Raw genomic sequence first — 27,567 nt, forward strand, 5'->3', positions numbered from 1 at the left:
TAAGCTGCCGACTTGGTCTGTCAGCAGCTTTTATGGGCCTGTGTATGGCCACCTTAAGAAACTTGCATGGGTTCTGAGATAGACAATCAAATGAACTGGCAGGGTAGATAGATTAAGACATACAGAAATAAGACTGTCGGAATGGGAAGAACATCCACTGAAAATGAAGGAAAAGGGGTATTATCATCAGCATAGAATGGGCTTTAGGACATGGGCAATCAATGTATAGAATTCCCTAACTGCCTGTTCTTGACTCAACTTTTTTTGCGGTCTCATTTGTTGTTGTGTCCCTATCTTCCAGTAGAAGGTGCACTAAACCAAAACTAATTGGCAGTAATGAGAGAGCATGAACGAGATGATTCTATTGGCATGATTAAGCTTTAATTAACAAAACAACCCCCCCCTCCAAAAAAATAATACTTTGAATCGAATCAGAGACCAAGACATGATTTTTTGGAATGAAACGGTGGTGGCCATGTACTTATTTTTTTTTTTTTCTTCATTTTTTGGAGCACACTCACAGTTATAGGCTGGAATAAAAAATAATAAAATAAAGAAAAGGACATTTTTTAGAAGCATTTGCGGTGAACAATGGAGGGGCCGGCTTCGTCGTATTCGGGTTTGCTGATCCACATCTGCTGGAAGGTAGACAGGGAGGCGAGGATGGAGCCACCAATCCAGACGGAGTACTTACGCTCAGGTGGGGCAATGATCTGATTGGAGGAGAAAGTCAAGGTGTTATATTGGTGGGAACCTCCTGAATCAAGGAGTTGAAAAGGGGTGGGGCTTGTTAGCCCTTTAAAAATCGGGTGATATGTGTACATGGTTCTTCATGTTATCCAAACACTGTCATGGGGGGGCCCTAGTTGGTGAACCATTTACATGTGTATTTTGAGCTTCAATCTCAAGGGAGAAAAAGCAATTAAACAATGCTTGACCTCCAGGCCCCGGCCTAGGGCGGCAAAAAATTAGGGACGGCATGCTGCGCAGCCGCATTATGGGGACCTGTGCGTCCCCATTCAATAGCGCCGTTTGCCGGTGCTTACGCGCAGGTGCGCGTGCCCTCGCTGAGTGTGGGGGATTGTGGGTGGGAAATCCCGGCTTGTTGACCTCAGTGGGGAAACTAGAAGATATCCTTAGAACAGGAGTCCCCAAACCTTTTTCACTTGTGAGCAACATTCAGATGTAAAAAGATCTGGGGAGTAACACAAGAATGAAACAAGTTCCTGGAGTGCCAAATAAGGGTTGTGATTGGCTATTTTATAGCCCTTATGTGGACTTGCAGCCTATAGAAGGCTCTGTTTGGCAGTACATCTGGTTTTATACAACCAAAACTTGCCTCCAAGCCAGGAATTCAAAAATAAGCACCTGCTTTGAGGCCACTGGGAGCAACATCCAAGGGGTTGGAGAGCAACAAGTTTCTCACAAGCTACTGGTTGGGGATCACTGCCCTAGAAGATACCCCTAACTAAATGGATGAAGGCATTTTTCAAAACTGCTCTTCATTCGGTGCCCAACGGAGCCCCCTATACCTGCTGCCACCCACAGCTCTCTTATGGTTTGTTTTCTTTATAGTTAAGCCCCTAATCGGCTACATGTCCCATTTTCCTTGGGACATCCCTGAATGTTTAGATGAAAAGATGAGAGGCCTACTAGAATCTTGGCAGGCTGCATCATGGTGTTAGAATGTACCTGTACCCAATAAAATGAGGCCTTACCTTGATTTTCATTGTGCTGGGGGCCAAAGCAGTGATCTCCTTCTGCATTCTGTCAGCAATGCCAGGGTACATGGTGGTACCACCGGACAGTACGTTGTTGGCATACAGGTCCTTTCGGATGTCTATGTCGCATTTCATGATGCTGTTGTAAGTGGTTTCATGGATACCGGCAGATTCCATACCTGGGGCACACAAAAGATGGCATGGATAAATACACCAGACTTGTAGAGATCACAGCTGAGTCCATGACAGTGGCCTTCATGGAGTCTGCCCAGTTATTCCCAAGGGAATAACTCATTGGATTGGCTTTGGCCTCCTATTGGAAGGATATTGTAACAAAAGCTTACCAATGAAAGATGGCTGGAACAGGGTCTCGGGGCAGCGGAAACGCTCATTTCCAATTGTGATGACCTGACCGTCGGGAAGTTCATAACTCTTTTCCAGAGAGGAGGAAGAGGCAGCGGTAGCCATTTCATTCTCAAAGTCAAGGGCTACATAGCACAGCTTCTCCTTGATGTCTCGCACAATTTCACGCTCAGCTGTAGAGAGTAGGAAAAGGAATTGTTTTGGTATTCTCTGGCTCCCCTGAAGACTAAGGCTTATTTAACCCATTTAGGGGAGTTAAATGATTAAGGAAACATCAGATTGATATGAAAGCACCATAGGTTTTAAAGGTAGGCTGTGGATGGAGGATTTTGTTTCTTATTATGAGTATGGACCATCTTACCAGTAGTTACAAAGGAATAGCCGCGTTCAGTCAAGATCTTCATGAGGTAGTCTGTTAGGTCACGGCCAGCCAGGTCAAGACGCATGATTGCATGAGGAAGAGCATACCCTTCATAGATTGGTACATTGTGGGTGACACCATCACCAGAGTCAAGTACGATACCTTGAAATAAAATGGTTTTCAATTGGTTATTACTGATAAGCACCAGAAGAGATGGCACATGCTCCTGAATGGCTGGCTGAGGAGCACTTACCAGTAGTACGGCCAGAAGCATAGAGGGATAGCACCGCCTGAATAGCAACGTACATTGCTGGCACGTTAAATGTCTCAAACATTATCTAAAAAAGAGGAAGGTAAAGTCAAGGAGAGGCCCCACTTTCTGCATTGGTGGCTGGTATGGAAAATGTCATCAACGTTCTGTTGTACTTTATGCATATGTTTGGGTATAAATATTAAATATGGTACCATTGGGGAGACATAGTCAGTAGGTTAGGCATAGCTAGTAGGTTTGGGTCAGTCAGTAGGTTAGGCATAGTTAGTAGGTTTGACATAGTCAATAGACTGGACAGAGTCAATTGGGTTGGACACAGTAAGTAGGCTGGAAATAGCCAGTAGGATACAGGCAAATGGTTGGGATCCGTCAATGGGTTGGAAATAGTCATAATAAAAATTAGTAGCTTATCAACACAGCCAGAAGGTTGGACAAAGTTAATAGGCTGGAAATAGCCAGTAGGACATCATCAATGGGTTAGACACAGCCAGGCTGGACTGAGTCTGAAGAATATAGACAGTAGCTTGTGAACACAGTCAGAAGGCTGAAACAGTCAATAGGCTGAAGATAATGAGTAGGCCAGGCATAGTCAGTAGGTTGGACATTTCCAGTATCACACAACTCACATACCTGGGTCATTTTTTCTCTGTTAGCTTTGGGATTCAGTGGAGCCTCAGTGAGCAGGGTTGGGTGTTCCTCTGGGGCCACTCGTAATTCATTGTAGAAGCTGTGGTGCCAGATCTACAGATGCAAAGTGACAGAGAGATATGGTTTAATTGTAACGAGTGATTAGCAATTAGTAGATCCACAATACAAGTGTCTCTTGATGTATCTGAGCCTCTTCTAGCTGAAGAACATGTACCCAAATCAATCCATGAAAGTCAATATTTAAGGGTGTCAAGAGTACTAGTTGCTCTAATTCCTACATTATTAAAGCTAAATTGATCACTCGCTTATTGTAGTTGTGATAGGCCAGAAAACAGCCCTTCAAACAGATGGGGTGGTTGTGGCCTCCTAGCACAACATGCTGCAGAACCATCAGTATAGGGCAAGATGCCCAGTGTTTAGCCAAATGCATCATTAAGGTCTGCTCCATCTGAATATCATGCAATTTTCTTGCCAATAAAGCTTGCTCTCTCTCTCTCTCTGTGTGATCATGTCTCCTTGAATGCTGATTAGCTAATTGGAATTCAACTAGAGTGGGATATACCGAGGAGCCAATAATACATTCCTGGAGGAAAAACCCATTGGTTACTACTAAAGGGTGTAGTAAATCCATTTTAGGAGAACGGGATCCTCCCCAGAATAATGTTGGGTGCCACCTATTTTGAAGCCACCCATAATCGGCTCAATCTCCCATCAATGTTTTTAGTTACTTATTAAAAGACCAAATCAAATTTCAAGGTCCTCCATACCTTCTCCATGTCATCCCAGTTTGTAATGATGCCGTGTTCAATTGGGTATTTCAGTGTCAGAATACCTCTCTTGCTCTGAGCTTCATCACCAACATAGCTGTCCTTCTGACCCATACCAACCATCACACCCTGGTGGGAAGAAAAAGAAGAAACAGGACTGGTCAGTAGAGCATATTTTTGCCAAGCTGTTCCCTGTTGAGTAAGCTACACATGGAGGCCCAACCAGAAGCTCGTCAACTGGTTACCTTGTAGCGCTGCTCATTAATATTCCACCCCAAATCTTTTCCCTACCTGGTGCCTGGGGCGACCCACGATGGAGGGGAATACGGCCCTTGGAGCATCGTCCCCAGCAAATCCAGCCTTGCAGAGTCCAGAGCCATTGTCACACACCAGTGCAGTAGTGTCTTCTTCGTCACACATCTTGTATTGCTACTTGCTAAAGCCTTTCCAACAAGAAACCTGGGGTAAAACATGAGATAGTGATATATTATTTCCCTCAGCTGATCCATGGTTCATGTTTCAGCTAACGTAATGAATATGGTATCTCCCACTATATTTATTTCTGAAAGATACAGATACAGGAGATTACTTTCCCACAATAAACCATCTGCCTCTAAATCTGTGACCACGCCCCTTCATGTTCTTGAAAGAAGTAATTTATCAAAAATTCACAAAAAAACCCCAAAACATCTGAGGGCCAATTGCAAACAGTTCTTTACTATAAGTAAATAACTACTAAAGGGCTATCATTAAAAAATCAGCCAGAATTAATGATCGCTGATGAGAAGATAAACAGAATAATGTAAATATTGGACTAATGGTCACATAAACATTGGATCTTCTTTCAGTGTGTGACGTGCGGCGGCCGCTGGGTCTGGTGCCCGGGGCTCACTCACTCGCTCCACATGAATGAAACGTCTGGCTCAGAACAAATCATTTCCTAATTAGGAAATAGTCTGTCAAAAATCTGGTTTTGGAATAGAATTTCAGGTCAGGGGGGATTTGCTCAAACACCAATTTAGTCTCACTCTGAGCCATAAAAAGACTCGGGTTCTCAAGGAAACCATATTTAGTAATAGACCACTGAATGCAGAGACAGCATCTGTCAGTGATATTCCTGCTCTGCCCCCTGACACTATATTGTCCTATAGCAATTCCCAGGCACAGACTTACATTTATATTACCCTGAGAACAACAGACAGACGGGAAGAGACTGTGGGATAGCAGGTATAGTAGGGAGAGATGGTGCCTATAGTAACAGTAGATAGTCTCTGGGAAGGGAGTGTGACTGTGGGATAGCAGGTATAGTAGGGAGAGATGGTGTCTATAGTAACAGTGGGATAATAGTCTCTGGGAAGGGAGTGTGACTGTGGGATAGCAGGTATAGTAGGGAGAGATGGTGTCTATAGTAACAGTGGATAATAGTCTCTGGGAAGGGAGTGTGACTGTGGGATAGCAGGTATAGTAGGGAGAGATGGTGTCTATAGTAACAGTGGATAATAGTCTCTGGGAAGGGAGTGTGACTGTGGGATAGCAGGTATAGTAGGGAGAGATGGTGTCTATAGTAACAGTGGATAATAGACTCTGGGAAGGGAGTGTGACTGTGGGATAGCAGGTATAGTAGGGAGAGATGGTGCCTATAGTAACAGTGGATAATAGTCTCTGGGAAGGGAGTGTGACTGTGGGATAGCAGGTATAGTAGGGAGAGATGGTGCCTATAGTAACAGTGGATAATAGTCTCTGGGAAGGGAGTGTGACTGTGGGATAGCAGGTATAGTAGGGAGAGATGGTGCCTATAGTAACAGTGGATAATAGTCTCTGGGAAGGGAGTGTGACTGTGGGATAGCAGGTATAGTAGGGAGAGATGGTGTCTATAGTAACAGTGGATAATAGTCTCTGGGAAGGGAGTGTGACTGTGGGATAGCAGGTATAGTAGGGAGAGATGGTGCCTATAGTAACAGTGGATAATAGTCTCTGGGAAAGGAGTGTGACTGTGGGATAGCAGGTATAGTAGGGAGAGATGGGGTCTATAGTAACAGTGGATAATAGTCTCTGGAAAGGGAGTGTGACTGTGGGATAGCAGGTAAAGTAGGGAGAGATGGTGCCTATAGTAACAGTGGGATAATAGTCTCTGGGAAGGGAGTGTGACTGTGGGATAGCAGGTATAGTAGGGAGAGATGGTGTCTATAGTAACAGTGGGATAATAGTCTCTGGGAAGGGAGTGTGACTGTGGGATAGCAGGTATAGTAGGGAGAGATGGTGCCTATAGTAACAGTGGATAATAGTCTCTGGGAAGGGAGTGTGACTGTGGGATAGCAGGTATAGTAGGGAGAGATGGTGCCTATAGTAACAGTGGATAATAGTCTCTGGGAAGGGAGTGTGACTGTGGGATAGCAGGTATAGTAGGGAGAGATGGTGCCTATAGTAACAGTGGATAATAGTCTCTGGGAAGGGAGTGTGACTGTGGGATAGCAGGTATAGTAGGGAGAGATGGTGTCTATAGTAACAGTGGATAATAGTCTCTGGGAAGGGAGTGTGACTGTGGGATAGCAGGTATAGTAGGGAGAGATGGGGCCTATAGTAACAGTGGATAATACAGTGATTACTATTTGCTGAGTGGTTGCTATGGGTTACTAGATCTGATGCTAATGTTGACAACTTTCCTACAACTCAACTACTGGGGTGACTAATTTTATTTAAACCCAAGGCCATGCCATTAATTATAACCTCCTCTTCTCAGTCACTGCCTGTCAAGAAACAACTGATTCCAAACACACAGACCAGACATTTCAATAAGTTCATTATAGTTAGACTGAACATCATATTGCACTAAATTCACTTAAAATAATAACAAAAAAATGAACAGTTCATTTTAAGCCTCAAACCCAGAAGGCAGCAATCCTGCACAGCAGCTAAATGGTTAAGCACCTGCTTTCCTTTTCTGTGTGAGATTAGCTGCTTCTACTCAGTGGAAACTTTCCCAAATTACAATGAAATTAGTATCCGGGCAACTCTCTTCAGCCGCCACATGGTGAGCAAGTCTCCCTTTTTTTCAGTTTATTTTCTCGAAAAACACATTCAGTTGTGCATTTTCCTTGCCAAGCTTTAAACCTGTGCTTAGACTGTAAGCTCCTTGGACAAGAGTACATATCATCCCTTTCTTTCCATAAAAGCACTTCTGTAATTCCAAATACAATGCTGGAGTCCTCAAGCTGGAAATACAACTCCCAGCTGCCTCTAGCGGGTTTCCAGGGGCTGCTGGGAGTTGTAGCAGCTGTAGGTCCCAGGTTGCACATTTGTCATGAAATAGACAAAATATATGTTATTCTAGAATGTAAAATATTGTTACAAGGATTGTTTTCTAACAAAGTCGCTCCTTAGAGCAATGGACCCTCGCAGCCAATCCTTCACTCCCCACCCCGCCCTCTCGGCATCCCCCTATCAGATCCAAGTGGTCTCTTCCAGCAGAGCATCACTTACCCTCTCGGTGCTTTGCTGGGGTTGCTACTCCGGGATGGTGCACTGGGAATGTGCAACTGGTTTGACTATATAGTGTATTGGTCTCTTCCCCACCCACCAGCTTCCCAAACAAGGAGCACAGACAGACACCAACCCAATCTCTCACTCTAACACATCCATATAGGGACCTTAACACAGAAACCCTCTAATCTGGCTGGATAAAGGCCCTGGGTCTCTTCCATTGCATTCCATTATAGTACTCAAGTCAGAGGAGGAGATTTCAGCTGCGGAATATAAACAAATAAAAAGAAAAAAAAAATTCAGGACAGCTGGTAAAATCCACTGAAATACAGTGCTCCCGACTGACAGGCCCTGCCATGGGATTAATGTCAGCCCCCCAAAGTGGCAACACGGAGAGGAAGGTGGGAAGCTCTGGGCAAAGTGAGGGTTAATAAGGAAATTTCATCTCCAAAAAGGGAGTCGTGCAAGGATTTCAGGAACAGAGCCGTATTTCTGATGTAACAGTGGTGGGCAGAGTATTATAGGTACAGTAATGGTACAGGTACAGTATAGTTACCGTTACAGTACAATTATATTTAGTACAGTTCATTTATAGTTACAGTTACAGCACAATTACAATAGTACAAAAGTTACAGTATAGCTAGTTACAGTTTCAGGTACAATTACAGTAAAATTACATTATACAGTTACAGTTACAGTACAGTTATAGTAGTAGTTACGGCTTCAGGTACAATTATAGTTACAGTACAGTATAGTTACAGTATAATCACAATAACAATACAGTTACAGTATAATCACAGTTACAATATAGTTACAGTATAATCACAGTTACAATATAGTTACAGTATAATCACAGTTACAATACAGTTACACGATAATCACAGTTACAATACAGATACAGTATAATCACAGTTACAATACAGTTACACGATAATCACAGTTACAATATAGTTACAGTATAATCACAGTTACAATACAGTTACACGATAATCACAGTTACAATACAGATACAGTATAATCACAGTTACAATACAGTTACACGATAATCACAGTTACAATATAGTTACAGTATAATCACAGTTACAATACAGTTACAGTATAATCACAGTTACAATATAGTTACAGTATAATCACAGTTACAATATAGTTACAGTATAATCACAGTTACAATACAGTTACAGTATAATCACAGTTACAATACAGTTACACGATAATCACAGTTACAATACAGTTACACGATAATCACAGTTACAATACAGTCAGTATAATCACAGTTACAATACAGTTACAGTATATTCACAGTTACAATACAGATACAGTATAATCACAGTTACAATACAGTCAGTATAATCACAGTTACAATACAGTTACAGTATATTTACAGTTACAATACAGTTACAGTATAATCACAGTTACAATACAGTTACAGTATAATCACAGTTACAATACAGTTACAGTATAATCACAGTTACAATACAGATACAGTATAATCACAGTTACAATACAGTTACAGTATAATCACAGTTACAATACAGTTACAGTATAATCACAGTTACAATACAGATACAGTATAATCACAGTTACAATACAGTCAGTATAATCACAGTTACAATACAGTTACAGTATATTCACAGTTACAATATAGTTACAGTATAATCACAGTTACAATACAGTTACACGATAATCACAGTTACAATACAGTTACAGTATAATCACAGTTACAATACAGTTACACGATAATCACAGTTACAATACAGTTACAGTATAATCACAGTTACAATACAGTTACACGATAATCACAGTTACAATACAGTTACACGATAATCACAGTTACAATACAGTTACAGTATAATCACAGTTACAATACAGTTACACGATAATCACAGTTACAATACAGTTACAGTATAATCACAGTTACAATACAGTTACAGTATAATCACAGTTACAATACAGTTACAGTATAATCACAGTTACAATACAGTTACACGATAATAACAGTTACAATATAGTTACACGATAATCACAGTTACAATACAGTTACAGTATAACCACAGTCACAATACAGTTATTGGTGCATAGAATAACAAGAGTGACCAACTCCACTGGCAATGCCTTCATGTATAAGGTCACCTTTAATTGATTACGGCTTTATTCCACACCCCTTATTGCTGAGCTTAATCCGTACCAATGATCACGGCTTTTAGATGAGAATTGTAGTTCAGCCAGAGAATGGCAGAGTAAAGATTCCTTATTGACAATAGGGTTGCCACCTTTTCTGGAAAAAAAATACTGGCCTTCCTATATATTTATATTTTTTCCCTATTAATAACATTGGGATCAGCCATCATTTTTACCAGCCAGGCCAGTAAAATACCGGCCAGGTGGCAACCCTAATTGACAATGACCTTACTATGTAAACAAACCCAGCGGGCTTTTCAACCATGGAAGGGTGCAATAGAACACTAGGGGAAAGGTGGGGGTTAGTTGGTGGTGGAGAATTTCAGGACTCAACCTTCAGATCTTGAGCTGTTGCTGAACTACAACTCCCAGAATACCCACCAAGGCACCCTATATTTCTGCCATTATGTTACAGAATACTTTGCATTCATACATAATTACTGTACAGTACTAGACAGTATTCAGGATGAAAGGAATTGTATCTAGAACAATGTGGGGGCTAATATACTGCTCTCAACAGTAGCTCCCCTAGTTTATGCTTTTCAGGGGTCCCGAAAAAATAGTGTAAAATTTAAAATCGCATTATGCGTTATATATATGGGTGGGACCAGAGAAAATTGTATAAAGTGCAGGAAAACGTAAAATCAGGGTACGTAAAATAGAGAATTCACTGTATAGACCGGGCAATCTTACTTTATACACATGAAGGGGTCCCCCAAAAAACTACTTTGCTTTAAGCAGCAGAAGGAACTCAGAACATTTCTATAAAGCACAGTGCAACATGGGAGCTGATTGGTCAACAGGCAGGAAGCGGCTAACCAATCAGTGCTGAGAACTGTGATTGATCTATAATTTCCTACCAAGTACTATACTGACCCTTAGATATCCATCTTCCTTACAGATAAGCCCTAAATACACAAGAGAAATAATCAGTGCCAACTGCAAGTAGGTGGAGCCTATATTACATACCTCCCAACATTTTGGAAATAGACAAAAAATGGGTTGACCATGCCCTTTTTGTGACCATACCCCCTTGTTCATTTTACAAAATTTGGCAGGTTATGAAAATGTGAACGCATTTCTGTGGTTTTTATTAAAGTTTTTGCTTATGTAGGTGAATTGCCCTTTAAGCTGCAAGTCACAGTTTCCTCAAGAGACCTGCTTATCTTAAATAGCTACAAATGTATTTAAGTTCAGCTGCCGAGTATTGTGGGCTCTCTGCCTCTTATTTAATTACATTTCAGAAACTTTGTATATTTTTCTGGCTGTTCAGTGTTGGAGATCAAAGAAAAAGTTGGGACATTTCAGTAACAATACAGGACTGCGGGCTGAGCTGTCAAAATCGGGGCTGTCCCGTGAAAAACGGGACAGTTAGGAGGTATGCTATAACACTTAGCGCATATTATTTCTAGGTGTGATTTGCCTTCACCGATTCCGTTATACCTTGTACATGGGCAAAGGGTGCCAGAGCTGCTGCTCACACTCACTTGGGTGACCCTGAGAGTTGACTGAATAGGTCCAGCGGCAGCCCAGTCTGGGAGCTGAAGGGTTAACTAGGCTGCAGAGACAGAACAGGCAGAGGGAGGCACTTTTGGGCATAAGAGGAGATCTCCGTGGAGACAGTCCCGGCTGCAGAGTGTGCTCCTTTGCATCTCCCCATCAATGTACATAAAAGGAAATGATTTGATAGGTGCTGAGACTTCTCTCCCCGGCCCCTTACTAAACGCTTGGTGCTACTCCCTGCAGGTCACTGGGTGCTACTGCTGCTGCTGCTCTGTAACCTCTGCACCCATAGTACCAAACTTGCACAGAATCAGCACAGATGTGGGGCAAACTCTGCACATACAGGGCTACTAATGAAATATATTCAAAAGTTCCATTGTATTCTATTGTCTGGATTCCTCACTTCTTGCTCCAGCAACTGACCTGCCCACTTAAAGGGGAACTCCACCCAAAAACCATTTTTTGCGATCATAAAATCAAAATGTCATTCTAAGGAGCTTTTCATTATACGTTCATGATACGTTCGCCCCCCGGTTTTGCAGATATTTGTAAACGTAATTGGTGATGAAAGCAGTGTCTGTCTGTCTGTCCCCTGGAGTTTTAAAAGCAACAGACATCATGTTTCCTCCAGGCTTCTGCTTAATTGTTTCAGGAGTCAAAACCAGCAGTGCATAGAATAAAAACAGCTAGAAAGGTGTGACTTAGCACTGTTGAGTGCACTTTGAGTGCACTTTTCCTCCAGGCCGGTTAATCAGCTGGCTTCTGCTTAATTGTTTCAGGAGTCAGACCCAGCCGTGCAGAGAATAAAAACAGCTAGAGAGGCATTACTGTTGATTGCACTTTGACAGCAATTTGCAGGAGCTTTGGGAGTAAAGCCTGTCTCTTAAAGTGACTACAAAGTGCTCTCTGCTTGGAAAGAAATCCCACACATCCCCAGCAGCAATGGGAGCCAAGAGAAAAACAAGAGTTGCCTTTAAAATCATCCCCCTCCCCCTAAACTATCCAGCATTGAGGCTACTGCCTCAGGGACTCACACACAAGGCCCGGACTGACAATCTGTGGGTTGTGGCAAATGCCAGAGGGGCTACTATAAGGTGCAATAGAAAGTCACTATTTAGTGGGCTGGTGGAGACTGATTGGGCCTCTGTGTACCTGAAATGCCAGGGCCTATTTTAATTCTCAGTCCGGACCTGCCGCACACCTCCCTGGCCCCCCACCCCAAAAGCAACCTTCTCCCTTCAACCCTTCTCCACCCTGAATTTACCTTATTGTTTTTGGGGCCATGATCAGGACCATGAGCAGCACCCAGATTTCCAGAGAGGGATTGGGTCTGGGTCGACCAGGCTTTTTCCCGGAGCCCAGCCCAGTCCGACCCTGACATTACCAGTAGGCTCAGTACAAAAATAACTCTGTCTATATATATAATAATTGCAGGCCCGGATTTGTGGAAAGGCCACCAAGACCCAGGCCTAGGGTGGCCCAAGCACAACCACATTGGTTCAGAAACACTGGGGAACAGGGATCAGGGATCAGGGATCTGATCATTTTTGTAATTTTTATGCGCCAATCCCCATTGCTCCCCAATTTACACGAATAAAGGGGAGGAGATGGGGGTCAGCGAACGGCAGTGGGCCTAGGGGCGCCTGCTTTGTAAATCCGGCCCTGAATAATTGTTGTTTGTCTAGAGCAGGGATCCCCAACCTTTTTCACCCGTGAGCAACATTCAGAAGAAAAAGGAGTTGGGGAGCAACACTAGCAAGAAAAATGTTCTTGGGGTGCCAAATAAGTACTGTGATTGGCCATTTGGTAGCCTCTATGTGGATTGTCAACCTACATTGAGACTTTGTTTGACAGTACACCTGGTTTTTATGCAACCAAACTTGCTTCCAAGCCTGGAATTCAGAAATAAGCCCCTGCTTTGAGGCCACTGGGAGCAACATCCAAGTGGTTGGAGAGCAACATGTTAATCACAAGCTACTGGTTGGTGATCACTGGTCTAGAGCTCCAGAGATCCACCTGGATCCATATGGGTCATATCTAAAAAACATGATTAGCTGTAGAGAAGGAGAACTAAAGCCTAACTAAAGAAATAGATAAAAATGTTGTACATGATGTTTTGTGCTTCTGTACCAGCCCAAGGCAACCACAGCCCTTTAGCAGTAAAGATCTGTGTCTCCAAAGATGCCCCAGTAGCTCCCCATCTTCTTTTCTGCTGATTCACTGCACATGCTCTGTGCTGCTGTCACTTACTGAGCTTAGGGAGCCACTCACAATATACAGTACACATAGAATAGAAATGTCACAATATAAGGCTGATTAGTAATTAATACACATAATTACTACATGGCAGCACAGAAACCAGTGCAATTAGCATCAGAATTGAATAATCAGCAAACCTGTAGCATCAGCTTATATTACAGCCAGGGAAGCTCATTTTCTGCTGGATAATTAGTGACGAGCCCTAAGCTTAGCTTCTCAACAGCCAATCAGAGCCCACTGAGCATGTGAGTGTCACAGACACTTTCCAAGATGGTGACCCCCTGTGACAAGTTTGAAGTCCTGGATCATTGCTGCTATTGACAAGCTCAAACTTTAGCCTCGTGCAATAAGTTCACTATATAAAATATGCCATTTTTAGCCACATTCATTTTTAAGGCTTAGTTCTCCTTTAAGAGGGCAAGAAAAACCCTGAGTGAGTAGACTTTGGGCTTAGTATTATAGAATACATCCCTTATGTGCAATTCTTATCTCACACACATAAACAGGAATTATCCAACACCCTACAAATGATATTACCAATCAATGTGCTGGTATCTTTTTGCCTGATGCCCCCCTCATTTAACAGAAGGTGGAACTTCATTACTGAATCCTCTTTGCTTTTCATCCCCTTCATTGGCACATCCACTTGCCAATCAGAAATGAGATTTGGATGGTTTAGTTCAGGCGGAATAATAAATGGGAATATCTGATTGGCTGTGATGGGTTATAGAATAAATACAGAGCCCTTGGGGGTATTTTGCATTGACTGACTATTGCTATTGCATTGGGTTAGTATTATGCTGTGGATTTGTATAATTTTATTAGAAAGGATGTTATTTTACTGTTTGGGGGAATTTTTACCATCTGTGATCCAACCTGCTGTAGGGTGAGATATAAAGTACAGGAAAGGAGCATTAAAGCAACTGCCAGAATTTCCACCTCCCCCCCCCCCAACAGGGGAATTTGTTGAGGTTTCACATAGAAATCCCCAGGTATCAGTATTAATAAAAAGCATTAAAAAAAGCAACTGCCCACTTTGAGTTTATCGGGTCTATGATTGTGGTTCTACTCAAATAAAGGCCAGGCAGCATTTTCACTGCAAGAAAGTGTCACATTTGATGTTTTCTGTCTATTTAAGGTGAATTATGAGTATCCTGTAACTGAGTGGGTAACAGTCTCTGGGTGACTTCTATTTATAGGGACATTAGGGCAAAGCTTGAGAGAGAGTCTGGAGGGCAGTGCACTCACCCCTAAAAGAATGCAAAAAAGCCCAGGTGCTTTATATATAATATCAGTATGAAGAACACGGAGCACTCATGGGACATCATTTATGTGCAAAACTTTAATGGTGTTGACTTTTGGTCTTACACAGAGAGGACCTTTGATGTCTTGATTAAGGTTGTCCTATCTATGTCTATCTTAGTACTTATCTGTTATCTACTGTGTATCCTGTGCTTGAATGGCTGCCCCCATGGCTACACAGCAACCTGTTTATATAAACTATAGTAGTACTTATCTGTTATCTACTGTGTATCCTGTGCTTGAATGGCTGCCCCCATGGCTACACAGCAGCTTGTTTATATAAACTATAGTAGTACTTATTTGTTAACTACTCTGTATCCTGTGCTTGAATGGCTGCCCCCATGGCTACACAGCAGCTTGTTTATATAAACTATAGTAGTACTTATCTGTTATCTACTGTGTATCCTGTGCTTGAATGGCTGCCCCCATGGCTACACAGCAGCCTGTTTATATAAACTATAGTAGTACTTATCTGTTATCTACTGTGTATCCTGTGCTTGAATGGCTGCCCCCATGGCTACACAGCAGCTTGTTTATATAAACTATAGTAGTACTTATCTGTTATCTACTGTGTATCCTGTGCTTGAATGGCTGCCCCCATGGCTACACAGCAGCTTGTTTATATAAACTATAGTAGTACTTATCTGTTATCTACTGTGTATCCTGTGCTTGAATGGCTGCCCCCATGGCTACACAGCAGCTTGTTTATATAAACTATAGTAGTACTTATCTGTTATCTACTGTGTATCCTGTGCTTGAATGGCTGCCCCCATGGCTACACAGCAGCTTGTTTATATAAACTATAGTAGAGTTTCTGAAGCAAACACACCAGATGTACCAGAGCAACACAACAGTACATTATATTTTCATTAATTTAATAGCCTTTCATTTGTTTGCGTTACTGTTCTTTTAAATTTTTCTCTTCTACTCCCATTACCTTCCCTGCTCCTCCGTCAGGCTGGCCCGTTGCTGGGGGACGTGACCATATAAAGGTGTTTGTTTCATTAAACATTCTGCTCCATGGCTTTGCTGGCTGCTCTGCATAATATAACCCTCTTCCTTAGTTCTTTGGTGACATCATTTTTCAGAACTTTAAAATCCAAACTATGAGCGGAGAGGAGGCGTCAGGGCCCCGGCCTGGGATTGTTTGGAGATAACTCTTGTGTCGGAGCTTCTTTTGTAATAGGGAAAATATTATTACACTTAAATACCAGGAATGGAGAGACTGTAAAGGCCCAAGTGCTGCGCCAGTCAATGCCATAAAGCCACATGGTGTCGCTGTATTGCTGAGTCTTGTTCTGCCACTGAACATGGTAACCTACATGCAGGGGCGCCATCAGGGGGCACAGGGGCTACTGTTGTATTGGACCTGGGCCCAAAGGGGGGCTGCACCTTTTGGGTCCCCCTTAACAGCACCGAAGTCCCGAACTACCCAAGAGCTGACGCCCCAAAGCCGCGAACAGACTCAAAGCCACAAAAGGAGCCGAAGTTGAAGTCCTGAAGCCGCGAGTTCAATTTTGCTGAAAACCAATGTGTTTTTTTATTTTATTAAACGCCTGGCCACTCTATAGGCTCCTGCCTCCAATGTTTTTAAATAAAAAAAACATTCTCTGCACCTCATTATTCTTTTTAACTTGTTAGTGGTCTGCCCAATGTTTTTTTTTTTTTTTAAGTTATGGGGGGCCTGGACCACCAACGATTTTATAAAAAACTTTTATATAGTGAACTTATTGCACGAGGCTAAAGTTTGAGCTTGTCAATAGCAGCAATGATCCAGGACTTCAAACTTGTCACAGGGGGTCACCATCTTGGAAAGTGTCTGTGACACTCACATGCTCAGTGGGCTCTGATTGGCTGTTGAGAAGCTAAGCTTAGGGCTCGTCACTAATTATCCAGCAGAAAATGAGCTTCCCTGGCTGTAATATAAGCTGATGCTACAGGTTTGCTGATTATTCAATTCTGATGCTAATTGCACTGGTTTCTGTGCTGCCATGTAGTAATTATGTGTATTAATTACTAATCAGCCTTATATTGTGACATTTCTATTCTATGTGTACTGTATATTGTGAGTGGGTCCCTAAGCTCAGTAAGTGACAGCAGCACAGAGCATGTGCAGTGAATCAGCAGAAAAGAAGATGGGGAGCTACTGGGGCATCTTTGGAGACACAGATCTTTACTGCTAAAGGGCTGTGGTTGCCTTGGGCTGGTACAGAAGCACAAAACATCATGTACAACATTTCTAGCTACTTCTTTAGTTGAACTTTACTTGACGTTTAAGGATATTTCTGTTAGCCCCCAATATCTACCAAGGTATGACACCTTTTATTATAGGGCTACTAATAAGGCTTCAATAAAAACTAGCTGCTGATTGGCTGATACAGTTTACATGAAAAAGGACAAATTTCTTCTGGTACGAATTATCCCTCTAGATTGTTGTTATTCTTTATACACTGCTTTAAGGGAAAGGAGTGAGACTGATTGAGTGGCCAATCTAGTTGGACTAGTAGTCTCTCGCAGCTGTAAGTCACTTGGCTCATGTGTAGAATATTCTCTGGGATGGAAATACCAGGCATTTATATGGGAGGCTTTAGAGAGGCAAGGTATTTCAGGCAGCATTGTGGAAAACATGAAATAATGTGTGTGATCCCTTCAACTCATAACACACAAAATACCAGTTATGTGTTTTGACTTTATAAGGGAAAGCAGCTCGGCCGGTGAGTGCGGCTCTTCCTGGTCGCCTGCGATTGGCCGGGGCTGCTCCTGTTTTATTGGGACGGAGGAATTTCTTTCATAAAGCCGGGACATGGGGATACATAGCCTGGGCAATCTGGCTCATTCCTCTTGCCTTTAATTACTCTCTTAAAGGAACAGTGTATTAAATAACGACATCATTATAAAGAGAACATATTTTGAGCGGTTTTTTCCCGGGCAAGAGAGAATTCTGTTACTATGCTTAGTGCTGGAGGGAATTGTAATTGTTACTATGCTTGGGGGCAGATTAATCAAGGGTGGAATTTCGAGGTGATCTGAGTTTTTTTAAACTCCCATCAACTCAAAATTCTAATCAAAAAGACCAATTGAAAATTCTTTAAAAAAATCTACGTTTTTAACTTAGGCTGTTACTTGAAACGTTCGAAACGAACTTTTACCGAATCTGAATCAAAGTATTTGCCCCAAAAAAACCTTGATTTTTCGAAATCTACCAAATGACTCCGTCGAAGTTTTAAAGAGACAGTACATGATACATTTTAATATTCGAGTAGTCTAATTTTTTTCAATTTCGTACGAATTTTGGACGATTCAATAGTCGAAATACGCTAACATTAGCTCGAAAATCTAATTTTTTTATTCAATTTTTTCACTACGACCCTTGATAAACCTGCCCCTTAGTGCTGGAGGGAATTGTAATTGTTACTATGCTTAGTGTTGGAGGGGTGCCATTCTCGTACTGTGCCCTGAAGTTGGGGAATGAGACAGCTCCACCCCCCCAGCTCTCATTTGTCTCTGCAAATTCACCCCCCCAAATGCTTTGCACTGGAAATATCACATTTACATTTGGGGACTACTATTAGACGCAGAAGTATCTGCAACTGCACCGCAGGCAACAAACTGCTGGAATTAATAGAGGTTTCTCATCGGTGTCTGTCCCCTTTAAGTGGCCCGTTTGAGTTGCACTTTCTTCTTGGATGCAGACTGTAGCGCAGTCCATGTGTCAGTAATGAGCTATGGCACAGGGCAGGAGATGGGGGAGAAAGCTCCATATAGGGTGAGCCGCTCTCTGGTGGGTGGGAGGTCTAACTATGGCAGTTTATAGTACAGTGCTGGGCAGTATTTCATATAGAAAGACAAAAAAAATTGGAACAAATAAATACAAAGAAATACCCACAGGAGGAACTCATGGCACCTCCCCATGGCATCAGTCTGATCTCCCCATGCCAAGCGTTGTTTGTTGTTACACAGGGAAAGCGCAGTTTGGCCAAGTGAGAGCGTCAGGTTAATGCCAGGCTGCTGCCATCAGACAATACATAGGTGTAGCAGTGCATGCTGGGAGTAAAGTTGGACTGATATGCACATTGTGTATTCAAGGGCTGCTGTAGTCTCAGACCCAGGGAGCAGCATTCAAACATAATGATATTAGATCTAATAATAATAATAATAATAATAATAATAATAATAATAATAATAAGGGTTGTTATGGTTTAAAATAAAGTAATTTGCAAAAGTTGTCAGAGGATCGTATACATTTTTGACCAGAATTCTGTCAGACAGGCCTGTCACTTACATACATACATATTTATTGGTGGGTAAATAAGTTGCAGACTCTGCAGCTTTTATTGGCTTGTGTATGGCTACCTTTGGTTTGTACAGAGCCCCTAGTCATTCTCATAATCTGTAACCTTGAAATGGGACCTATTGGTACCTGGGCAAATGCAGCCCAGCCAGTAACCATAATGGCAATTGAATTGTTATCTCAAGGCATAGCAGCTCTCTAAGCTTGGTCACAGCTTGTATGCTGTACTTATCCCCCTGTACTAAGCACAATTCAGCAGGAACAGTCCCCTAAGTTTGCTCATAATCTGTACAGAGAGATCCCATAAAACTATGGCAGCATAGTTATTCCCTGTACTAAGCACAATTCAGCAGGAACAGTCCCTAAATTTGCTCATAGTCTGTACAGAGAGATCCCATAAAACTATGGCAGCATAGGTATTCCCTGTACTAAGCACAATTCAGCAGAAACAGCCCCTAAGTTTGCTCATAGTCTGTACAGAGAGATCCCATAAAACTATGGCAGCATAGGTATTCCTTGTACTAAGCACAATTCAGCAGGAACAGTCCCTAAATTTGCTCATAGTCTGTACAGAGAGATCCCATAAAACTATGGCAGCATAGGTATTCCCTGTACTAAGCACAATTCAGCAGGAACAGTCCCTAAATTTGCTCATAGTCTGTACAGAGAGATCCCATAAAACTATGGCAGCATAGGTATTCCCTGTACTAAGCACAATTCAGCAGGAACAGTCCCCTAAGTTTGCTCATAGTCTGTACAGAGAGATCCCATAAAACTATGGCAGCATAGGTAATTTACTAAACACAATTGAGCTTCTGTGTCTAATTCATGATTGAAGGTTAAATCCCATTGTTAAGGGCCTTTTACAGACCTTTATTTACATGTATTTATAGAACGCCAACGTATTGTGCAGCTCTGAGACCTTTTACAACAACCAGTGGACCAAAGGGGGAAATTGAATATGACATTTATACAAGTACTCTGGGCAGTGCAGACAGGACAACCCCAAAGCGTTTGATGGAGTATTAGACAAACTACATTACTGACAGTTGCGCTGCCTGTGTGCGAGTGTTTACTCTTCCAACATGATCCCACCCCCTTTCTCAGGGGGCCCTGCCGTGTCTTTAAACACAACGCACCAGTGAGAGCTCGAATCTCCCACCGGTACCATAACTGGTCTCAGAATTTGTTCTGGTCATGTGACCCCATGTCTGAATTCTGCTGCAAAACTTTAAAGGAGACCAACTGCAAAGCAATAAAGTATTTCCCTATTGGGCTTAAGGGAAGGGAACCATTGAGTTCTTGCCCTGCTGCCTACTCCTCACCCACTGTCCCTTTATAGGAGAACTCTAAGTCTTGCACTCGGCAGCTTTATTTCATATTATTAAAGAACCAAGAGAGACGCCACTTGGAAAAAGCAGTTGAAGGACCAGGACAATGTTAAAAAACCATTGATTTGCCCTCGTTCCATTTCTGTGCACCAAAGAAACTATTTCATAGATAATTGTATTTAATAGTAATAGTAAATGGGGACAATTGGAAAGTACCGATCTAGATTTTTGTTCATTTTGTTCCTATGCAAATTGCCTTCCCCTGTCAGTACATGTGCCCGACACATCCCAGAACCCTCACGTTTATATAAATCCCATCTGCAGAGAATGAATATTATAAGCTGTTACTTTCCCTGCTCCTCAGGACAGACAAATGGACAATCTCCCAGCAGCTCCCGACTTCCCAGCGACAAGCCCAGAGCCCCAAGGAAACGGCACAGATCTACATTTATGGTAACAATGAGCCGATTGGCTGGGAGGAACCCGTGGCCCGTAGCCAATTTCTTTTCCAATTCACAGAAATACCCAACGGAGACAAATAAAAAAGTTCTGATTAAAAGAATTCCTCTTCCACACAAGGAACACAACATTGTATATCGTCTAAAAAATTCCTCTGCACATGTACCAAATATAGGGATAATATTGCACATTAATCGGGTCACGCGATAGTTGTTTTTATCTGTATAAACTTAATGGTATAAAAGCATTAAACTGTGTCTCATTAAATTATTCTGCTGTAATATTTTCATACGGTCATTTTTTATTGAAAAATCCGACATGGTACAGAATGAATAAAGTACAATCTCGTATTCAGTGTCAATGTTCTCAACAAAGTAAACTCTAAAATAAATTCAAGAAATGGTGTGTGTGGGATTAACCCAGGGATTGTAGGAGAGGATAGAGTAAACCAGGAAATATAAGTAGAGGAAAGGAAGGGAAGAAAGAGAGGAGAAGGGGGTTAAGAGATCTAGATATGAGCTTTATAACTCTCTGTTTCTTTGAAGGATAGTCACCTCCACCAGGTAGCCATGAAGTTCATGTTTTGGTCCTCTGTGCTCCCCAAGAGTTCCTCAAAGTCATACAGATCTTCTATTTTGGCAAACCAGTCTTTCACTGTTGGTACCTGGATTTCCAGTGCAGGGGAATGAGATACTTTGCTGCATTGTAGAGAAAAGGTTCAATGGAATGCTTAAAGGGATACTGTCATGGGAAAAACATTTTTTTCCAAAATGAATCAGTTAATAGTGCTGCTCCAGCAGAATTCTGCACTGAAATCCATTTCTCAAAAGAGCAAACAGATTTTCTTATATTCAATTTTGAAATCTGACATGGGGCTAGACATTTTGTCAATTTCCCAGCTGCCCCTGGTCATGTGTAGGGATGTAGCGAACGTCGGAAAAAAAGTTCGCGAACATATTCGCGAACTTGCGCAAAAATGCGAGCGGTTCGCGAACGGTTCGCGAACCCCATAGACTTCAATGGGAAGGCGAACTTTAACATCTAGAAAAGACATTTCTGGCCAGAAAAATGATTTTAAAGTTGTTTAAAGGGTGCAACGACCTGGACAGTGGCATGCCAGAGGGGGATCAAGGGCAAAAATGTATCTGAAAAATCTGCCTGTGTGTGCTTGGAAGAGATAGTGTAGGGGAGAGCTGTTAGTGATTTCAGGGACAGATGATAGTAAGTTTGCTGGCTAGTAATCTGCTTGATACTGCTCTGTATTGGAGGGACAGAAGTCTGCAGGGATTTGAGGGACATTTTAGCTTAGGTAGCTTTGCTGGCTGTTCTCTTTAAACAACTGCCATACGTTGACCTTGTAGGCATTGTTTGCCCAGTTTTTTTGGACGCAGCCACTGAAGCACAGTTGCCAGAAAAAATATGCCATATAAATGCTGAAAATAGTCATTTTCGCCATACGTTGACCTTGTAGACATTGTTTGCCCAGTTTTTTTTGGTTGCAGCCACTGAAGCACAGTTGCCAGAAAAATATGCCATATAAATGCTGAAAATAGTCATTTTTCGCCATACGTTGACCTTGTAGACATTGTTTGCCCAGTTTTTTTGGTTGCAGCCACTGAAGCACAGTTGCCAGAAAAAATATGCCATATAAATGCTGAAAATAGTCATTTTTTGCCATATACGTTGAGTCAACGTATGGCAAAAAATGACTATTTCAGCATTTATATGGCATATTTTTTCTGGCCTCTGTGCTTCAGTGGCTGCGGCCAAAAAAACTGGGCAAACAATGCCTACAAGGTCAACGTATACACTACTACAGCGGTGGATACGGATTACGTAAAATATATTATGGCTGCTTGAAAAAAGTGACTCCGGTGTTTTTTCTGGAGACGGTAATATTATGGATATTTAGACAGAATGTGAACAAGGTCACACAGCTCGATGGCGGGTTGAAGAAAACAGTGTGCAAATAATGCCTACAGGGCAAATAATGCCTAAAAGGTCAACTTATACACTACTACAGCGGTAGTAAAATAAAAAAAAGTAAAATAAAAAAAAAATGAATATTAAAAAAAAAAATTAAAGTTGGTGCTGCTGAACTACTAGGAGCAGCAGATTAGCACACCAGTCCCACTCCCCAACACTGCTAGACTAATAGCACTGGGCTCTTATAGTAGTAGTAGTAGTAGTAGTAGTAAAACAACAAAAAAATAAATAAAAGCAGTCCTTACAAGGACTACTGTTATTGCAGCAGTCAGCAGATGAGATCAGAAGCAGGACAGCTGCCCACTGCAGCTACATACAGAGCACTGCAGTAGAAGGTAGATTACTAGCCAGCAAAGCTACCTAAGCTTAAATGTCCCTCAAACCCCTGCAGACTTCTGTCCCTCCAATAACAGAGCAGTATCAAAACGATTACTAGCCAGCAAACTTTCAACTGTCCCTGAAATCACTAACAGGCAGCAGCTCTCTCCCTACACTATCTCTTCAGCACACACAGGCAGAGTGAAAAAACGCTGCAGGGCTTCGGTTTTTATAGGGAAAGGGGAGTGGTCCAGGGGAGAGCTTCCTGATTGGCTGCCATGTACCTGCTGGTCTGGGGTGAGAGGGCAAAAAAAAGCGCCAACAATGGCGAACCCAAAATGGCGAACGTCGCGCGACGTTCGCGAACTTCCGGCGAGCGCGAACACCCGATGTTCGCGCGAACAAGTTCGCCGGCGAACAGTTCGCGACATCTCTAGTCATGTGACTTGTGCCTGCAATTTAGGAGAGAAATGCTTTCTGGCAGGCTGCTGTTTTTCCTTCTAAATGTAACTGAATTTGTCTCAGTGGGACCTGGATTTTACTATTGAGTGCTGTTCTTAGATCTACCAGGCAGCTGTTATCTTGTGTTAGGGAGCTGCTATCTGGTTACCTTCCCATTGTTCTTTTGTTAGGCTGCTGGGGGGGGGAAAGGGAGGGGGTGATATCACTCCAACTTGCAGTACAGCAGTAAAGAGAGACTGAAGTTTATCAGAGCACAAGTCACATGACTTGGGGCAGCTGGGAAATTGACAAAATGTCTAGCCCCATGTCAGATTTCAAAATTGAATATAAAAAAACCCGTTTGCTCTTTTGAGAAATGGATTTCCGTGCAGAATTGAGATAGGTTTATCCATGTGGAACAACAGGTAGTAGGCAGGCTGTCTATCAAGTGTACAGTTTAAGATTTCTTCAGATATGTCAATGTAATATTTAGCTCCTTATCCATGCTTGGATAAAGTGTACATTGGATAGGTCTGTCGTTTTTTGAAGGCATTTATATATCATTAGTGATGGGCGAATTTATTCGCCAGGCGCGAATTTGTGGCGAATTTGCGTGATTCGCCACCAGCGAATAAATTCACGAAACGCCAGCAACAAAAACGGGCGCTGGCGTCAAAAACGGGCGCTGGCGTCAAAAACGAGACGCCGGCGCCGCTTCGCGAATTTTTCACCGTTTCGCGAATTTCGCGCAAAATTTGCGAATTTTTCGGCGAAGCGAAATGGCGCAAATTCGCCCATCACTATATATCATCGCTATGTTATGTCTAGCTGGGTCAAGCAGTACAATATTTCTCATAGGTTGTTAATGGGAGGGCTAGTGTTGCTGTGCCCCCAAGGGAGTAGTAATAGTGTGCAATTTAGATGGTCTAGAGCCGTGAAGGGCTTGATGTTATGAAATATTTGTTTGCTAATTAGTTCGTCTTTTTCTATAAAGTGTGTCAGTTGCAGGTTCCCTTGTATCTGCCAGTGCTGAAAGTATCCTGGATCAAGGCTCACTGGGAAAGTGGGGTTGTTTAGTGAGAAGGTGTGTTGTTTTCAACTTGTCCCATATTTTTAGTGTTTACGTTATCGTGGAGCTGCTGTAATATTTTCATGTGGTGGGGGCTAAAGTAGAGTATCTACTATAGGACCCATCAATGCATCAGTTGTTGTTTTGTTATGAATAGCATGGGAAGTCTTAGTAATGCAAAACATATTAATTCCTTTACTGTCCAGTCCAGTGCATAAGTAGCTATAGTACCAGTGGATAATAGTCTCTGGGAAGGGAGTGTGACTGTGGGATAGCAGGTATAGTAGGGAGAGATGGTGTCTATAGTAACAGTGGGATAATAGTCTCTGGGAAGGGAGTGTGACTGTGGGATATCAGGTATAGTAGGAGAGATGGTGCCTATAGTAACAGTGGATAATAGTCTCTGGGAAGGGAATGTGACTGTGGGATAGCAGGTATAGTAGGGAGAGATGGTGTCTATAGTAACAGTGGATAATAGTCTCTGGGAAGGGAGTGTGACTGTGGGATATCAGGTATAGTAGGGAGAGATGGTGTCTATAGTAACAGTGGGGTAATAGTCTCTGGGAAGGGAGTGTGACTGTGGGATAGCAGGTATAGTAGGGAGAGATGGTGTCTATAGTAACAGTGGGGTAATAGTCTCTGGGAAGGGAGTGTGACTGTGGGATAGCAGGTATAGTAGGGAGAGATGGTGCCTATAGTAACAATGGGATAATAGTCTATAGGAAGGGAGTGTGACTGTGGGATAGCAGGTATAGTAGGGAGAGATGGTGTCTATAGTAACAGTGGATAATAATCTCTGGGAAGGGAGTGTGACTGTGGGATAGCAGGTATAGTAGGGAGAGATGGTGCCTATAGTAACAGTGGATAATAATCTCTGGGAAGGGAGTGTGACTGTGGGATAGCAGGTATAGTAGGGAGAGATGGTGTCTATAGTAACAGTGGATAATAGTCTCTGGGAAGGAGTGTGACTGTGGGATAGCAGGTATAGTAGGGAGAGATGGTGCCTATAGTAACAGTGGATAATAATCTCTGGGAAGGGAGTGTGACTGTGGGATAGCAGGTATAGTAGGGAGAGATGGTGTCTATAGTAACAGTGGATAATAGTCTCTGGGAAGGGAGTGTGACTGTGGGATAGCAGGTATAGTAGGGAGAGATGGTGCCTATAGTAACAGTGGATAATAGTCTCTGGGAAGGGAGTGTGACTGTGGGATAGCAGGTATAGTAGGGAGAGATGGTGTCTATTGTAACAGTGGATAATAGTCTCTGGGAAGGGAGTGTGACTGTGGGATAGCAGGTATAGTAGGGAGAGATGGTGTCTATAGTAACAGTGGATAATAGTCTCTGGGAAGGGAGTGTGACTGTGGGATAGAAGGTATAGTATGTGATTTGCTATTGCTATTGCCATGAGGACTGGCAACTTAAAAGTCTCTGTTTGGCAGTGCACCTGGTTTTTATGCAACTAAACCTTGACTTGAAGCCTGTAATATAAAAATAAGCACCTGCTTTGAGGCCACTTGGAGCAACATCCAAGGGATCGGAGATCATTATGTTGCGCACGAGTCACTGGTTAGGGTTCACTGTGCTAAGGCATCAAAGATGGAATGGGTTGGAAAGTTCTCTAGAAGATTTGTTAGACCATAGTTAGACATAAGATCATATAATGAGACAAGCAAGACTGGAGAAATATGATTTAGGGTTCAAGATTAGTGCAAGAGACATCATTGATAAGGTGATGAGGTTTCACTTTTTGCTGAAAGTATAGAAGACTGGAAGACCCAGACAAATATTTATATTATACCAAAAAGAATAATAACTGTAGATTTGGAAGACAGAGAGCTTTTGCCTCCGAGTGCCGAGTGTATAGATACCGAGAATGACAGACATGGAAAGACTATATGGATCTGCTGTAACTAGAAGGAAAAAGATGCCTTTTGAGAAGAAGCAAGTATTTTTGGGAATATAGTGGACAACAAACAAATGGATCTTTGACCAAACCACCTTCCCTTGGATGCACACATGGCAAGACTGAAGCGTATTTTGGACACATTGTGAGGAGACACAATTCCTTGGAAAGAAAGTTATTCTTGGAAGAGAAAGACCAACAACAAGATAGATAGACTCATGAATATGTCATTGAGAAGCCTGGAGATCCAAAAAGAACACGGGACAAATGTATGGTCACCAGGAATTGAAGTCAGCGTGACTTTAAAAATTACATGGAATGTTTAATGATGTGTTTTGAGGAAAATGGCGATTTTGTTTTGGAAACTTTGGACATTCGTTTTTTGCCTTCCTTTCTCACTCAAGAACAATTCATGGCTTGTGATTCATGGGAATCTTAGTTCTTTGAAGAAGATCTGTTTCTGTGGTGACATCTAGAGGGCTTCCTATGCTACTGCAGAACTTAGACATAATACAGCTCTACATCTCACTTTCAGATTAGTAGTAAGGATATGTTATAAAAAGGACTCAGGCAATAAGTAAGGATTTGCTCTGACTGGTGGAAACTGTGGTATGGTTGAGATACTAAAGACTTTCAGAAGAGTAAGATACTGTTCCTCCATTGACAGTCCAGTTCTAGTCCAATTCCAGGACAATCAGGATCCCAAAAGAGGTGGCGCTAACTGGGTCTGGAACAGTTTATGGGCATGTCTGGGCTCATTCTTTCCTGGTTGTGGCAGATCAGGGCAGGGCTGGAACTATGGGCAGAAAAGGCACTTGCCTAAGGCGCAATGATAGGGTAATGATCTCTGGTACCAATTAAAGAGTATTTTGTATACCCCATGTCCCCTCTGCTGCTCTACCCTTCCCTCTATTTT

The 27,567-nt window shown here is 42.3% G+C and overlaps 1 protein-coding gene across 1 annotated transcript; it reads right to left on the reverse strand.

The window, feature by feature from the left end:
* Positions 1-484: 484 nt before the first annotated feature.
* acta2.L (actin, alpha 2, smooth muscle, aorta L homeolog) lies at positions 485-7,637 on the reverse strand (the record flags this gene model as incomplete). The annotated part of the gene is given in 9 exon segments (NM_001091337.1): positions 485-713; positions 1,719-1,900; positions 2,066-2,257; positions 2,446-2,607; positions 2,699-2,783; positions 3,347-3,457; positions 4,132-4,260; positions 4,423-4,590; positions 7,612-7,637. Coding segments are annotated over 8 exon segments (1,134 nt in total). The 3' UTR covers positions 485-569.
* Between the last annotated feature and the right edge of the window lie 19,930 nt (positions 7,638-27,567).

Source organism: Xenopus laevis, chromosome 7L, assembly GCF_017654675.1.
Source record: "Xenopus laevis strain J_2021 chromosome 7L, Xenopus_laevis_v10.1, whole genome shotgun sequence".
Taxonomy (NCBI): domain Eukaryota; kingdom Metazoa; phylum Chordata; class Amphibia; order Anura; family Pipidae; genus Xenopus; species Xenopus laevis.